A 14,600-nucleotide genomic window follows, 5' to 3' on the forward strand; every position below is an offset into this window, starting at 1 on the left:
AGTAATCAAGGTTTAAGGTCAAAAAGCAACTCGTGCATGTTTCTACTGCAGGGTTTGCTCCGCCACCTGACTTTTCTAACAAGCCGAAGGGTGTGTTTGCTGTTCGTGAAATGGAGTGGTCCATCGATTTTCTCTTTTCTCATTTTTCTTGTCTGCATATCCGGAAAAAATAGCATTGGACTTTTTAGCTCCGTTTCTTTGACTAAATGAAGACCCAAATTTTAATTTGATGTAACGGTCAGTCTCCGGTGCTGTCACTATCTTTACCAAGTAATTATGCATCAGCAAATGATGCTATAGGATGATGAATTTCCATCCTTATTCAAATCTGTTGGTTGCAATGAGCAAAACAAAGCATCGGCTTTCCCAAGAAAAGTATTTACAAAAAGGTGACGCTGCAGAGGTGTACGTCAAGTTGTAGGACTTATTATGTAGTGAATGCGTGTTTCTACTTTCTACTTTCTATCGGTTGATACGATCTTCCAACTCAAACCTCAATTACGAGGATAAAACAGCTTAGATGAAGTTGGAAAAATGCAGGCCACACCTACTCCTTGAAACATTCTCTTGTGGCACGCGCTCACACACATGACAAAACACAGCAGACCAGCTGTTGCGACAAGAGGACTGGCGGCTCTTGAGATAACATCGGCTGAAAGTTCCTAGCCAGGCCACTTTGTTGAGCAAGAACCGGAAATACCTGCGTTTCCTCAACCCTTTATCATTTGGATCTTGGTACTTCAATGGGGGCATACTCCCTCCGTTCCATGAAAAATGCAAATCTAGTTGTTTCGGACAGATTAATGTTATTGACAAATGGTCATGCTACAGCAACTGAACATATTGCATTCAAATAACTATACGGTAATTTAGGCATGGAAGATGTTCAATTGCTATTACAGCATGCAAATAATTAAATTCTAAAAATGTATTTGAAAAAATAAGACTGGTAGTTGTTCCTAGGATTGCACTCTTTGTGCGATTTTTTAAACTCAGAATTGCACTCTTCATGCGATGGAGGGAATATGTTCGGTCAGAGGAATTAATTGGTGAATCGACCATGCATCTAATCTTAACACTGAACGTAGTACATATTGTTTGAACCTAAGGCAGCAAGTTTTAATCATTTTGAGTTACTGGGTCGACAAAGATGATAAAATAAATTAGTATGATATTCCACATAATTAACATGGGAGGATAAATGGTTAAGAATGACATACTAGCGTAATTAACAATGTGACCTAGAAACCAACTTGCATTCTTATCTGAACCTGTGTTCCTTTCAGGTTGGGAATTACCGCTGGCTATGCTTTTTTTGAAACGAAACCGCTGGCTATGCTTCGGTTATGGACTGTTTCTTCATTTGTTGGTGTATCACTTTCAAGGATGAAATGGAACCACGGGATTAACGTGTCTTTCCAATAAAACAAAACTATCTATTTGTTGCAAAGTAAGTGGAAAGGATCAGCAAAGTGTTAAAAATTCTCTTGACTCTTTCTAATTTGACCAAGACAATACACGACCTTCAAACATGTGTATAAATAACTGCCCTAATGGCACACATCAACAACAAACATCACAGAAAACATGGGACTCAATTCTTCATCACGTGGCCCTCTGGCCTCGGCACTACTGCTTTGCTTTTGCATGCTGTTTCTGGGAGTACATGGAGGATCTCGCAGGGTAAGCATGCCTGTTAGCACTTCTTTCATCACTAGCCAGATACAGAGAGAGATGGTATGAGTAGCTGTAAGAGATGTTTCTGTAATTTAAATCCTATTCTGCTCTGGCATTTGCAGCTTTATATCGTCTACCTAGGAGATGTGAAACATGGACACCCGGATGATGTCATCGCTTCGCACCATGATCTTCTCAGCAATGTTCTTGGAAGGTACGTAGCCTCTTTCCAGTTAGGCCGTGCTTGTTACTTACTGATTTTTCTTAAGATTAACTTTGAGAAAAGAATGATATGCAAACTGATCAGTGGCTGTGGCAATGCTAGCCACATGCCCACACAAGAGATTAATTGTGTTTTCGTGTGTACACTCTTAATTTTTCAGCATGGAGGATTCTATGGCTTCCATGATTCACAACTACAAGCATGGCTTCTCAGGCTTCGCAGCCATGCTTACTGAAGACCAAGCTAAGCAGCTTGCAGGTCAGGCCTCTCAGCCTTCCTGCTCAAACAACGAGGACCATGTCACGTGCTCCTCAGTTCTCTTGTCGCCACGGCTAGCAACATCTGTGACGCCTTTGTGCCTTTGTTCTCTGCAGACTTCCCGGATGTCATCAGTGTCCAACCCAGCAGAAGGCTCAAGGTGGCGACCACTCGAAGCTGGGACTTCCTCGACCTGAACTACCAAATGCCCAATGACCTGCTCAACAAAGGCAGATATGGAGAGGACGTAATCATCGGAGTTGTTGATACAGGTATCTGGCCGGAGTCGAGAAGCTTCAGCGATGAAGGGTACGGGCCCGTGCCGTCCCGGTGGAGAGGAAAGTGCCAAGTCGGTCAGGGCTGGGACCGCAACAACTGTAGCCGCAAGATCATCGGCGCACGGTTCTACACCGGCGGGAAGGACGAGGAGGAGCTCAAGAAGTCCGACTACCTCTCACCCAGGGACGCGCACAGCCACGGCACGCACACGGCCTCCACCGCAGCAGGCTCTGTCGTGGAGGGTGCCAGCTTCCATGGCCTCGCCGCGGGCGTCGCGCGAGGCGGCGCGCCCCACGCTCGCATCGCCGTCTATAAAATCGCCTGGCGGACTGCCAGCGGCGGAACTACTGGCAACGACGCCGCACTGCTCGCGGCGATGGACGATGCGATACACGATGGAGTGGACATCCTCTCCCTCTCACTCCAATTGGTGGAGAACTCGTTCGGCGCCCTACACATGGTTCAGAAGGGGATCACTGTCGTGTACGCGGCCGGGAACGACGGGCCTAGTCCGCAGACTCTTGGGAACACGTCTCCGTGGGTCATCACCGTCGCGGCGAGCAAAATCGATCGGTCGTTTCCGACCGTGATCACGCTGGGTAACAAGCAACAGATTGTGGTATGGGATACAAACAACAAGCTCTGAAGAGCCACAAACCTGAATGGTTTCTTGCCCTGACCAAATTCTATTCATTTTGCAGGGACAATCTCTCTACTACCAAGGGAAGAACTCATCCAGGAGCATTTTCAGAAGTCTTGTAGATGGAGGCCAGTATGTAAAATTATTAATTTTAGTTGATTTTTCTGCAAATGTGAGTATGTGACAGAAAAGATTCAGAAGCTGGCCCGCAATTAAACTTTTTTTTCTGCCTTGTGTGGTTAGATGCACGGCGGATGATCTAAACGGTACCGTTGTGAAAGGGAAAATTGTGCTTTGTGCAACACCAAATTCACCAACGGAGGAAGGACCGCGTGCAGTACTCAGAGAAGCGTTTCAAAACGTCCGAGAAGGAGGGGGCTCTGGTCTAATTTTTGTTCAATATACGACTGATATTCTCGAAGAATTTGTAAGCATGCCATGTGTCCTTGTGGACATTGACACTGGTAAAAAAATCAGAAAATACATCAACGCGGGCAGGTATATCACTTCCAGAATCCTGATCAGGCCTTATACTGCACGTTACAAGCTCCCGATCATGCTCTGTGTAATGGGCTGAACGTTTTCTCGGATGAATTTATGGTTGTTTCAAGCAGCTCTCCTGTGGCAAAGATTGAACCAGCCCGAAGCATTACAGGTAAAGACATCCTGGCACCAAAAGTGGCATCATTCTCGTCGAGAGGTCCATCACCCGACTACGCTGATATCATTAAGGTACCTAGAGTTGAATGTAATGGTAGATACTGCGCGCTAGTAATAAGCCACGGCCTGCCATCTCACTCCGCTCTTGCTTCCTCAACAGCCTGACATAGCTGCCCCTGGAGCCAACATCTTAGCAGCAATGGGAGACTCCTATAGGCTTGCGTCGGGGACATCAATGGCTACCCCTCACGTTACTGGCATCATCGCGCTGCTGAAAGCTCTGCATCCAAGTTGGTCTCCTGCTGCACTAAAATCCGCCATCGTCACCACAGGTAATTAGACCATCCACAACTCTTGAAGAGTTTTGAGGGCAATTGAAGGTGCATTGTCTTTATTAGCTAGACAGAGAATTTGTACTTATGACTATTTTTAATGCTTGCCGGGCAGTAATGCCGACCGATTAAAAAATTTCTAAAATCATGGCTAATTAACTAGTCAGTGTTACATGTGTCTTACCTCTGTTTCTTTTTGCACGGCAAAGCATCTGTAACTGATGAACACGGCATGCCTATACTGGCGGAAGGATTGCCTCGAAAGATCGCCGACCCATTTGACTATGGAGGTGGGCACATCAACCCGAACAGAGCAGCTGATCCTGGCTTGATTTATGACATCGATCCGAATGATTACAACCACTTCTTTAGTTGCACTGTCACGAAGACTTCTGCAAGCTGCAACGAAACATATGTACCAGGGTACTTCCTGAACCTGCCATCCATCTCGGTTCCAAACCTGAGGTATCCAGTCAGCGTATCGAGAACGGTCACAAATGTGGGCGAGGTTGATGCAGTCTACCACGTTGCAATAGAGAGCCCAGCTGGAGTCAAGATCGAAGTTGAGCCGTCTGTTCTTGTATTCAATGCTGCAAACAAAGTTCATACATTTCTGGTCAAGATATCACCTTTGTGGAGGTTACAAGGGGATTACACATTTGGCAGCATTACTTGGTACAATGGTGAAAAGACAGTGCGAATTCCAATAGCAGCCCGGATCATAATTCATGATTTCTTTGCGGATGTGGCATAACTAGGGTTAAATATGCAGGCGACATCATACTGTTTTTTTAAGAGAAGACATCATACTGTTCTTGTACTTTTTGAAGGAACTATCATATATTTTGAATTTTGAGCACTGCACTTAGAACAAAAATAAGAGATACCAAGTTCCATTATGACTTTACTTGTATAACTTTCCTTCTTGTTGGAATCAGACAAACAGCCATCATTATTGTGCATGCTAAATTTGAATAAAGTTATGTGTGCTATGCAGTCCTAATAAGTAATATATATGTCAAAACACAGTTGTTCCCCTACAAGTGCTTTTCATTTATACTGTACTTGTATTTGTTATTCAGCTATACTTTCAACTTTTGAATTGGATCAGTTATAGATAAATACTTGGCAGCATTGGCTTTCTATGGTCTTCAAGTTGACTTTGGATTTTTTTTCTTATTTGAATATAGTTATAGCATCTAACAAGTATGAGATTACAAAAATACTTTTAAGATGACATGTCTACACAACATGTGGGTTTTCTGTTCTCAGACTAAAATTTAATATGTATTGACAATCAAAGTTTTAGAAGTTTAACCAGATCTCAATCAAAGCGTCAAGTATTAAGACAATAAAAATATGGTGTACATCTTTTACTTCTCCCTTAGATCTCAATGACTAAGGATTTCTAAGATTCCTTGTTTCAAGATTTCTCTAATTTTAAATTGTTGAGGTACTTTGTATCATGAGTGGGGGTAATTTTATCCTAGTGAAATGAGATAAAGTAGGTATAACTCGACAGGTGTAAAAAAAGGTGAATTTTGCTTCTTCCTCCTAGTTTCTTAGTGTAGCCCAGGTCTCCCCCATCCTTTCCCTACTCTGCCAGCCTCGCCGGTGAGAGGGGCAGAGATGGCATTCCCCCCTTCACATCTCGTAGATTAGTTTTAGGATTAAGATGGAATAAGTTGCACATATTGGTGCTCGAGCATGCAAGGTCGTCGCCGCCTCTTGCATCTAGGTTGCTTAGCGTCATCGCTCATCAAACTTCTTGCCGATGTCTTCACCTGTCGAAGCAGGACGAGCTGTGCCATTCAATACCTTCTCTCTTTCCCTATAGATACAGTTGCCAACGGCAGGGGAGACTCTCTATAGGATGTAGGTTTCCTGGATTCATCCCCTTTGATCATTTAGAGCATCTCCAAGAGCTCCTCATATTTCACTTGGCAAATCTTGATGTTTGGCAACTTGGCAAAAGTTATGGCAAGTGAAATAATAAGCCATCTCCAACAGCTTCCCATATTTCACTTGGCAAATCACAAAACTGTGGGTCCAGCCGTCACGCGTCGTTTGCTTTGTTTTTTTTTCTCCTCTGTCTTTTCTAGATCAGTTGCTGTGTTTTTTTTTTTGAACCAAGGATCTCATTGACACGACACATCTTGATTAGGGCAAGTGTAACTGCAAGGGAGACAGAAGCTGCGTCCTCGAAGTACTCTATATCCACGCGGGGGAGAAGCTGCGCGCGCACGGCAAAGGTTTCGCGGGCGCGGGAGAAGCTGCGCGGGCTGGGGAGCGGGCGGGGGAGAAGCTGCGCGCGCGGGGAAGGTTTCACGGCGTCGACGGGAGTCGCGATGGCAACGCGGATACGCGCGCGGATAAATGCGCGCTGGGACGGAGGAATTTGGCAACTTGCTAAAAATGCCAAGTTAGATGCCAAACTATTGGAGCCTGAATTTTCTTGATTTGCCAAAAAAACAAGGATAGCAAGTAGGGATGGGGAACTGTTGGAGATGCTCTTAGGAGCATGGATATGGCTACTCCTCCGTCCCTTCTATTCACCGTGATGAGGGAGAAACCGCCTCCTCAAAAGCAACAATCCCCATCATCTGTTGGAGGTGGTAGGTGGGGCCGCTAGTGGTGGCTTTCCACTGCCAAGGAAGTATGGAGCAAAAGGAATTGACCAAATGTTCAAATGTTTTCTGAACCTTCTGATGGTATTTTAGGAGGGGCAAAAAAGGAAAGTATGTTTTAGAAAATGTGAAATGTCAAGTATGAAATGATCACATCCACTTGTTTTATATTTTTATGAAAGGTGGAGCAAGAAGTGAGTATTTGAAGATAGAGGTTAATAATTAAGATATGGACATGAATGACCACACGGAAGCATGGAGGTGTCGACAGGGGCTGCTGCAATAGTGGAAATAGTCAATCTCCACGGCTTGAGCGATAAGCCCAAAATTCAAATCAAATACGATGCATAGCCAAAAAGAAATCCCTAAGTAGTCCAATCATCCCAGAGTTCGATCGAGCCAGGGACAACCATATCACCGCTTTCTCCACCACCACTAGATCGAGCTTCATCACCAGGATGGAAGGAAGAACGGCGCGTGAGGAAACCACCATTCTTGGAGTTACGGAGAGCGAGCAATGCGAGTAGGCGCTTTAATCAAAGGACGAGGAGAAAGACATGCAATCCTCCCGTTTCAGGTCCAACTTCACCATCCGACGAAGATGACGCAAAATCAGTGAACCTTTTCTGCCTTTGTTCTCTGCAGACTTCCCGGATGTCATCAGTGTTCAACCCAGCAGAAGGCTCAGGGCGGCGACCACTCGAAGCTGGGACTTCCTGGACCTGAACTACCAAATGCCCAATGACCTACTCAATAAAGGCAGATATGGAGAGGACATAATCATCAGAGTTGTTGATTCAGGTATCTGGCCGGAGTCGAGAAGCTTCAGCGATGAAGGCTACGGGCCTGTGCCGTCTCGGTGGAGAGGCAAGTGCGAAGTGGGTCAGGCCTGGGACCAGAACAACTGCAGCCGCAAGATCATTGGGGCACGGTTGTACAGTGGCGGACTGGACGAGGAGGACATCAAGAAGAACGAGTACCTCTCACCCCGGGATGCACACGGCCACGGCACGCACACGGCCTCCACCGCAGCAGGCTCTGTCATGGCGGGGGCCAGCTTCCATGGCCTCGTCGCGGGCATCGCGAGAGGCGGCGCGCCCCACGCTTGCATTGCCGTCTATAAAGCCCTCTGGAAGACCGCCGGAGGCGGAACTTTTGGCACCGCCGCCGTACTGCTCGCGGCGCTGGATGATGCGATACACGACGGAGTGGACGTGCTCTCACTGTCAATCGGTGGTTTCACGGAGTACTCGTTCGGCGCCCTACACGCGGTTCAGAAGGGGATCATCGTCGTGTACTCGGGCGGGAAAGACGGGCCACGACCGCAGACCGTTGGGAACAACGCCCCGTGGGTCATCACCATCGCGACGAGCAAAATCGATCGGTCATTTCTGACCGTGATCACGCTGGGAAACAAGCAACAGATTGTGGTATGGGATACGAACAACAAGCTCTGAAGAGCCACAAACCTGCAATGGTTTCTTGGCTTGACCAAATTCTATTCGTTTCGCAGGGACAATCTCTCTACTACCAAGGGAAGAACTCATCCAGGAGCATTTTCAGAAGTCTTGAGTACGGAGGCCTGTATGTAAAACCATTACTTTTAGTTGATTTTCCGTAAATGTGCCATAAAAAATTCAGAAGCAGGCCTGCAATTGAATTTTTTTGCCTTTGTGTGGCCAGAATCACGGCGGATACTCTAAACAGTACTGATTTGAAAGGGAAAATTGTTCTTTGTGCCACAACAAATTCACCAACGGAGTATGGACCATTTGCAGTACTCGGACAAACGTTTCAAAACGTCCGAAATGGAGGGGGCTCTGGTCTTATTTTCGTTCAATATACGACTGATATTCTGCAAGAATTTGTAGGCATGCCGTGTGTCCTTGTGGACATTGCACTGGTAAAAAAATCACACAATACATCAAAGCGGGCAGGTATATCTTCACTTCCAGAATCCTGATCTGTAACGAACATGACACCATTTATGTCATTTCGAGTGATTTTGGTGATCGTATGACAACGCAATCAATGGAACTAACAAGTTTGTTAAGTGGATCTTTCTAGGTCCCAAAAATGTATTAAAAAGGGTAAGCAAAACAAAACATGAAGAAAGAACTCAAAAAAATACTGAATTGGATGAGTTATGCAAAAACCAGTAGCACCGGTTCTTCTTATGACCTTGCACCGGACCTTCCGACAATCATCAGTTTAACTGACACTCAAAACTTATTCAAATGATATGGAATTTAGCAGAATCTTGTAGAAAATTTCACAAGCTTTCCAAAGAGTACAAGATCATCGAAATCGGACTTCGGAGTAAAAAGTTATGGTCAAAATACGGAGAAGCTGATTTCTATGTGGCACCGGCCGATTATTCCGATACTCAAAATTTGGTCAAATGAGATGGACTTTAGCAGAATTTTGTAGAGAATTTCACAAGCTTTCCAAAGAGTACAAGATCATCCAAATCGGAGTTCGGAGTAAAAAGTTATGGCCAAAATACGAAGCACCTTGAAGCTGATTTTTATAAGCACCGGAAATTCCGATGCTACAAAAAAGGGCATCGGTGCAATGCCTGTACTATTGTCCAGAGAGCATGTTTTTTACCTCAGAAAGTTCCTTTAGCACCAAAAGTTCCGATGCTACCACCGGATATTTCGATGGTACCATTTTTCAGCTGCAGAAGGCCCAACGGCTAGTTCAAGCTATTAGTGACCGGAAAAACTGATGCCCTAGCACCGGAAGTTCCGATGCCTACGCAGAAATGTGCCCAACGGCTCTAAATGGCTAGTTCAAGTTGGAGGCCTATATATATGTGTTCCCCCGGCCATTTGAAGCTTGCTGGAGTCCCAAGACATCACACACGCATCCAAGAACACCTCCAAGCCACCCAAGAGCATAGAGATCAAATCCTTAGTCCTTAACACAAGCTTTATAAGTGTTAGTGCCAGGTTAGCTCCTAAGTGAGTGAGAGAGTAAGGTGTTGCAGCCTTGTGCATTGGTTCTAGAGTGAACCACTCTTGTATTACAGTGCGCCGGCCCCTTGGAGCATTGGTGGCTCGCCGGCACGTCAACGACCCTCCGGCTTGATGTGGAGCGGCGTCGATAACATTGTGCGTGGGACGGAGACCCCTCCTTCGTGGGCAATCTCCCTTAGTGGATATCGAGATCAAAGTGACCGTGATTGTGTTCATGAAAAAGACTTAATTGCCGGGAAGCAATACTCTTCTTGAGTGCTTCAACAATGTGGATGTAGGTGCGCCTTTGTGGCAATCCGAACCACGGGATAAATCCTCGTGTCAAGAGTTTGCTTCCTCTCATCCCTCCTCGTTAAGCTTCCGCATTTCATATTGCAACTTGTGTGCATTTACTTTTTTAGTATAGTATCTTGCTAGGTTTGGCTATAGGTTGCAAAACTCTTTTGGGACGAGGGTTTCACACTAAGATGAACCGTAGTTGCACATTTAGATAGCTTGATTTAGTTTAAATTTTGTGCAAACTAGTTGGAGCCATATGTTAAGGTTTTAAGTTGCCTAATTCACCCTCTCCCCCTCTTAGGTTAGAGCACCCGATCTACTTTAATTGGTATCAGAGCCGGGACTCATTTCTCTCACAAAGAAAGCCAATTTTATTGGCAAATTTGTGTTTACCGGCTCATTAGATCGGAATTTGTGTTTACCGGCTCATTAGATCGGTAGGCTTCACCGCCTAGTGAGTTAGCTCTTAGGGGAAAAGGATGGATCCTTTTAGACCCGCTCCACGGTTCGACGGCACGGGCTTCCAACGATGGAAGGTTTTAATGCAAGCCCATCTCCAAACGACAAGTTTAAACATTTGGAGAGTTGTGAGTGAAGGCATAAAAAATAATGGTCAATAAGAGAATCAACATGATGTTACCGCAAAATGCATAATTTTGTCTTCTCTTAATGATAATGTGTTCAATCATGTTTATTCTTGTGAAAATGCTAAAGAGATATGGAAGACTATCATTGAGAACCATGAAGGCACGAAGGATGTTGCCAATGAAAGATATCATGTTCTTATTGATAAGCTTAATAGCTTTAAACAATTTGATGATGAAAATGCCGAATCTATGTACTCACGATTGAATACTCTTGTGAATGAGATTAATTCCCTAGGTGTGAAGCAAATTGAAGATACGAAACTCATTCGCAAGATCCTTCATTCACTCCGAAGGCCGGACTATGATTTGGTGACCACAATTCTATATGAGAAAGAGCTCAACACTATGACACCAAATCAAGTTCTCAATAAGGTGATCGCCCATGAGCTACGCAATGACATCAAGATAAAGACGCCATCCTCTTCACCAATGCATAGTGCACTTGTATGCAAACAACTCAAAAAGTTGAAGGAGATGGCCATCAAAGGTAGTTCAAGTGATGAGGAAGAAGAGGATGCAAGAAGCTCCTCAAATGATGAAAAAGAGCCAATGAACCCCAACCTCTACAAACAAGTGAAGAAGATGAACAAATGCTTGAAGGAAATCAACTCAATGGGGTATATGGTCTTCCTCAAAGATGTGCCTCACCATCAACTCATGAAGGTTGATAAGAAGTTCAAGAAGAACAAGAAAAAGAAGGAGAAGAAACCCAAGCATGAATCATTTACCACTTTTGGTGAATGGGTAAGTGGTGGTGAAGAATCAAGCACAAGCTCAAGTGATGAATCAAACAAGCAACTCATCACCCGCATGGGATCATCATCCAACACTTGCTTCATGGCCAAAGGTATGGATAGCGATGTGAGTGATGATGACTCCGACTCTCCTTTAATTGATGAACTTCTTGACCTTGTTCATGAGCACCAAAAAGTCATTAAGAAGCAATCGAAGGAAATCAAAAACCTTAGTGCTCTCAAAGATCTAAATGCTTCTCTTGCTACAAATTTTGAAGATTTGATGTGCAAATTCAAATTTCTTAGCAAGGAGCATGAAGAGCTTAAATTAAAATTTGAGAGCATTAATGATACAAATGACTCTTTGGAAATGAAGCAAACTATCCCTTGTGCAATTCCTATCTCTAGGGTAGATGCTTCAACTTCTTGCATTGATTTAATTGATGAATCTTGCTCTAACCCTTACAATGTGAAATGCATTGAGAATGTTGTTGTAGAATCATGTGATGACCTCATTGCCAAGGAGAATGATGGGCTCAAGCAAGAAGTGGAAAGACTCATGAAGGACTTGTATCGATTGAAGGGCAAAGGCATAGAGAGCAGTGTTCAACCTTCTCAAGATAACCGTGAAGACATGTTGAAGAAGTTTTAGAAGGGGTCCATCGTGACTTGCTCCAAGTGCCACAAAGGAGGCCACAAGTCCAACAAGTGACCTCAACCAAGGAAAAAGCTTCAGGATGAAAAGAAAAAGAAGAAGCTCACAATCAAGAGTTCTCTCATCTACACCAAGCCCAACCAGAGGAACAAAAGTAATAGCACCTCCTATGTGATAAAAAAGAAGACAAATGGCAAGGTAGTTGCTCACAAGGTTGGGAAGAAAGAAAGGAGTTGGAACCACTCTATTTGGGTGCCCAAGGATATCATCACCAATATGAAGGTGCCTCAAATGGTGTGGGTTCCAAAGGATACTTGAAGCCTAAGAATGGCTTCGGGGGATTTGGAGGCCTAGCTCACAAGTTGAAGTGAATATTCAAGCCAATGAAGCTAAGCTCACAACTTGAACATTTGTTGCCCAAGTCCCCCAAAAGAAAATGGTAGCTAGAATTCAATTCAAGCATCACGTAGCTCCATTGCTTTTGCTAGGTTGTTTGCATGTATTGCATCTCCTAGTGCTATATATGGTGAGTTGCTTGTGTCATGAATCTAACCCATGAGCAACCTACATGGTTTGATAAGTGTGTATAAAGCTACACAAGATTATCCTTCATAGTACATGGGCTTCATGAGGTATGTGTTTCATTTATGTACCATGAACACAAACTATAGGGTGAACTTTCCATTGCTGTCAAAAACTTTGTGCATACTTTTGCTTGGTGATTCAAATACTAAATGCACATATTTAGGGAGAGTTCACTCTATGATTTGTGATTTTGAGACTAACATGTTTGCAAGTTTATCATTTGTAGTCTCACGATGATATCATTAAGGTACCTAGAGTTCAATGTAATGCTAGACACAGCGCACTAGTAAGCCACGGCCTGCCATCTCACTCCGCTCTTGTTTCCTCGACAGCCTGACATAGCGGCACCTGGAGCCGGCATCTCAGCAGCAGTGGGAGACTCCTATCAAATTATGTCAGGGACATCAATGGCTGCCCCTCACGTAACTGGCATCATCGCGCTGATGAAAGCTCTGCATCCAAATTGGTCTCCTGCTGCACTGAAATCCGCCATCATCACCACAGGTAATTAGACCAACCACTTTTGAAGAGTTTTAAGGGCAATTCTTGGCAGGTGCATTGCCTTTTCATATTAGCTAGATAGGGAATTCGTACTTATGACTATTTGACTATGCAGTGTTATAATTTGGAAATCATAGCTAATTGACTAGTCAGTGTGACATGTGTCTAGTGTCTTACCTCTGTTTATTTTTGCACGGCGAAGCATCTAATTGAATTGTCAATGTTACATGTGTCTAGTGTCTTACCTCTGTTTCTTTTTGCACGGCGAAGCATCTGTAACTGATGAACATGGAATGCCGATACTAGCGGAAGGATTGCCTAGAAAGATCGCCGATCCATTTGACTATGGAGGTGGGCACATCAACCCTAACAGAGGAGCTGATCCTGGCTTGATTTATGACATAGATCCGAATGATTATAATCACTTCTTTGGTTGCACTGTCACCAAAACTTCTACAAGCTGCAATGAAACATCTGTACCTAGGTATTTCCTGAACCTTCCATCCATCTCGATTCCAAACCTGAGGTATCCAGTCAGCGTATCAAGAACGGTCACAAATGTTGGCGAAGTCAATGCAGTCTACCACGCTGCAATAGAGAGCCCGGCTAGAGTCAAGATCGAAGTTGAGCCGTCTGTTCTTGTATTCAATGGTGCAAACAAAGTTCATACATTTCAGGTCAAGATATCACCTATGTGGAGGTTACAAGGGGATTACACATTTGGTAGCATTACTTGGTACAATAGTGAAAAAATAGTACGAATTCCGGTAGCAGCCCGGATCACAATTCATGATTCCTTTGCGGATGTGGCATAGGATTAAATATTTAAATATGCAGGCGACATCATACTGTTCTTGTACTTTTTTAAGGATATCATAATCGTTAGCGATCAATGTACATGTTTCGTGGCTCTCCTTATTTGTAGCTAGGATAGCTGTGTTAGTTGCTGACTTCTTCAGCTATGCATGTGTATTTATATTCAGAGATGATCGATACAGAAGTTGTTGTTGCGATCACTTCCATTCCCATCGCTTACAATAATATTTTGAACACTACACATAGAAATAAGTATGAGATTACAAAAATACTTTTAAGATGACATGTCTACACATGCATATGGGTTTTATATGTTCCTGAACTAAAAATTCTAAAAGTATTGTCAATCAAAGTTTTTAGAAGTTTAACCGGATCGCAATGAAAACGTCAAGTATTCATGATCAATCACAATAAAATTATGGTGTACATCTTTCATTTCTCCCTCAAATCTCATTGACTAAGGATTTCTAAGACTCCTTGTTTCATGATTTTATACTGTTGAGGTACTTTGGATCATGATTGCTAGAAATTTGAGCCTGGTGAAATGAGACTAAGTAGACACAACTCGAGAGGGGAAAAAAGGTGAATTTTACTTCTTCCTCCTAGTTCCTTAGTGTAGCACAAGTCTCCCGCTTCCTGCCCCTACTCCGGCAGCCTCGCCGGTGAGAGAGGCAGAGATGGCCCTCCCCTTTTCTTCACGAAGATT

The 14,600-nt window shown here is 44.0% G+C and overlaps 1 protein-coding gene across 3 annotated transcripts; it reads left to right on the top strand.

Annotated features, from left to right (window-relative positions):
* Window positions 1–325: 325 nt before the first annotated feature.
* On the top strand, window positions 326–14,079 carry LOC120708337 (subtilisin-like protease SBT3.7). 3 transcript variants are annotated; one of them, XM_039993548.1, is made up of 9 exons: window positions 326–1,683; window positions 1,800–1,891; window positions 2,061–2,158; window positions 2,275–3,056; window positions 3,139–3,209; window positions 3,321–3,575; window positions 3,692–3,809; window positions 12,910–13,081; window positions 13,349–14,079. In XM_039993548.1, exons 1-9 carry the CDS (start codon window positions 1,588–1,590, stop codon window positions 13,891–13,893), a joined length of 2,229 nt encoding a protein of 742 aa, XP_039849482.1. In that variant the 5' UTR covers window positions 326–1,587; the 3' UTR covers window positions 13,894–14,079. The 3 variants fall into 3 exon arrangements, with proteins under 3 accessions (XP_039849482.1, XP_039849481.1, XP_039849480.1); XM_039993547.1 differs by lacking the exon at window positions 12,910–13,081 and adding an exon at window positions 3,898–4,069 and having other exon boundaries at window positions 350–1,683; window positions 13,349–13,951; XM_039993546.1 differs by lacking the exons at window positions 12,910–13,081; window positions 13,349–14,079 and adding exons at window positions 3,898–4,069; window positions 4,279–5,112 and having other exon boundaries at window positions 394–1,683.
* The last annotated feature ends 521 nt before the right edge of the window (window positions 14,080–14,600 follow it).

This window comes from Panicum virgatum, chromosome 5K, assembly GCF_016808335.1.
Source record: "Panicum virgatum strain AP13 chromosome 5K, P.virgatum_v5, whole genome shotgun sequence".
Classification (NCBI taxonomy): Eukaryota; Viridiplantae; Streptophyta; class Magnoliopsida; order Poales; family Poaceae; genus Panicum; species Panicum virgatum.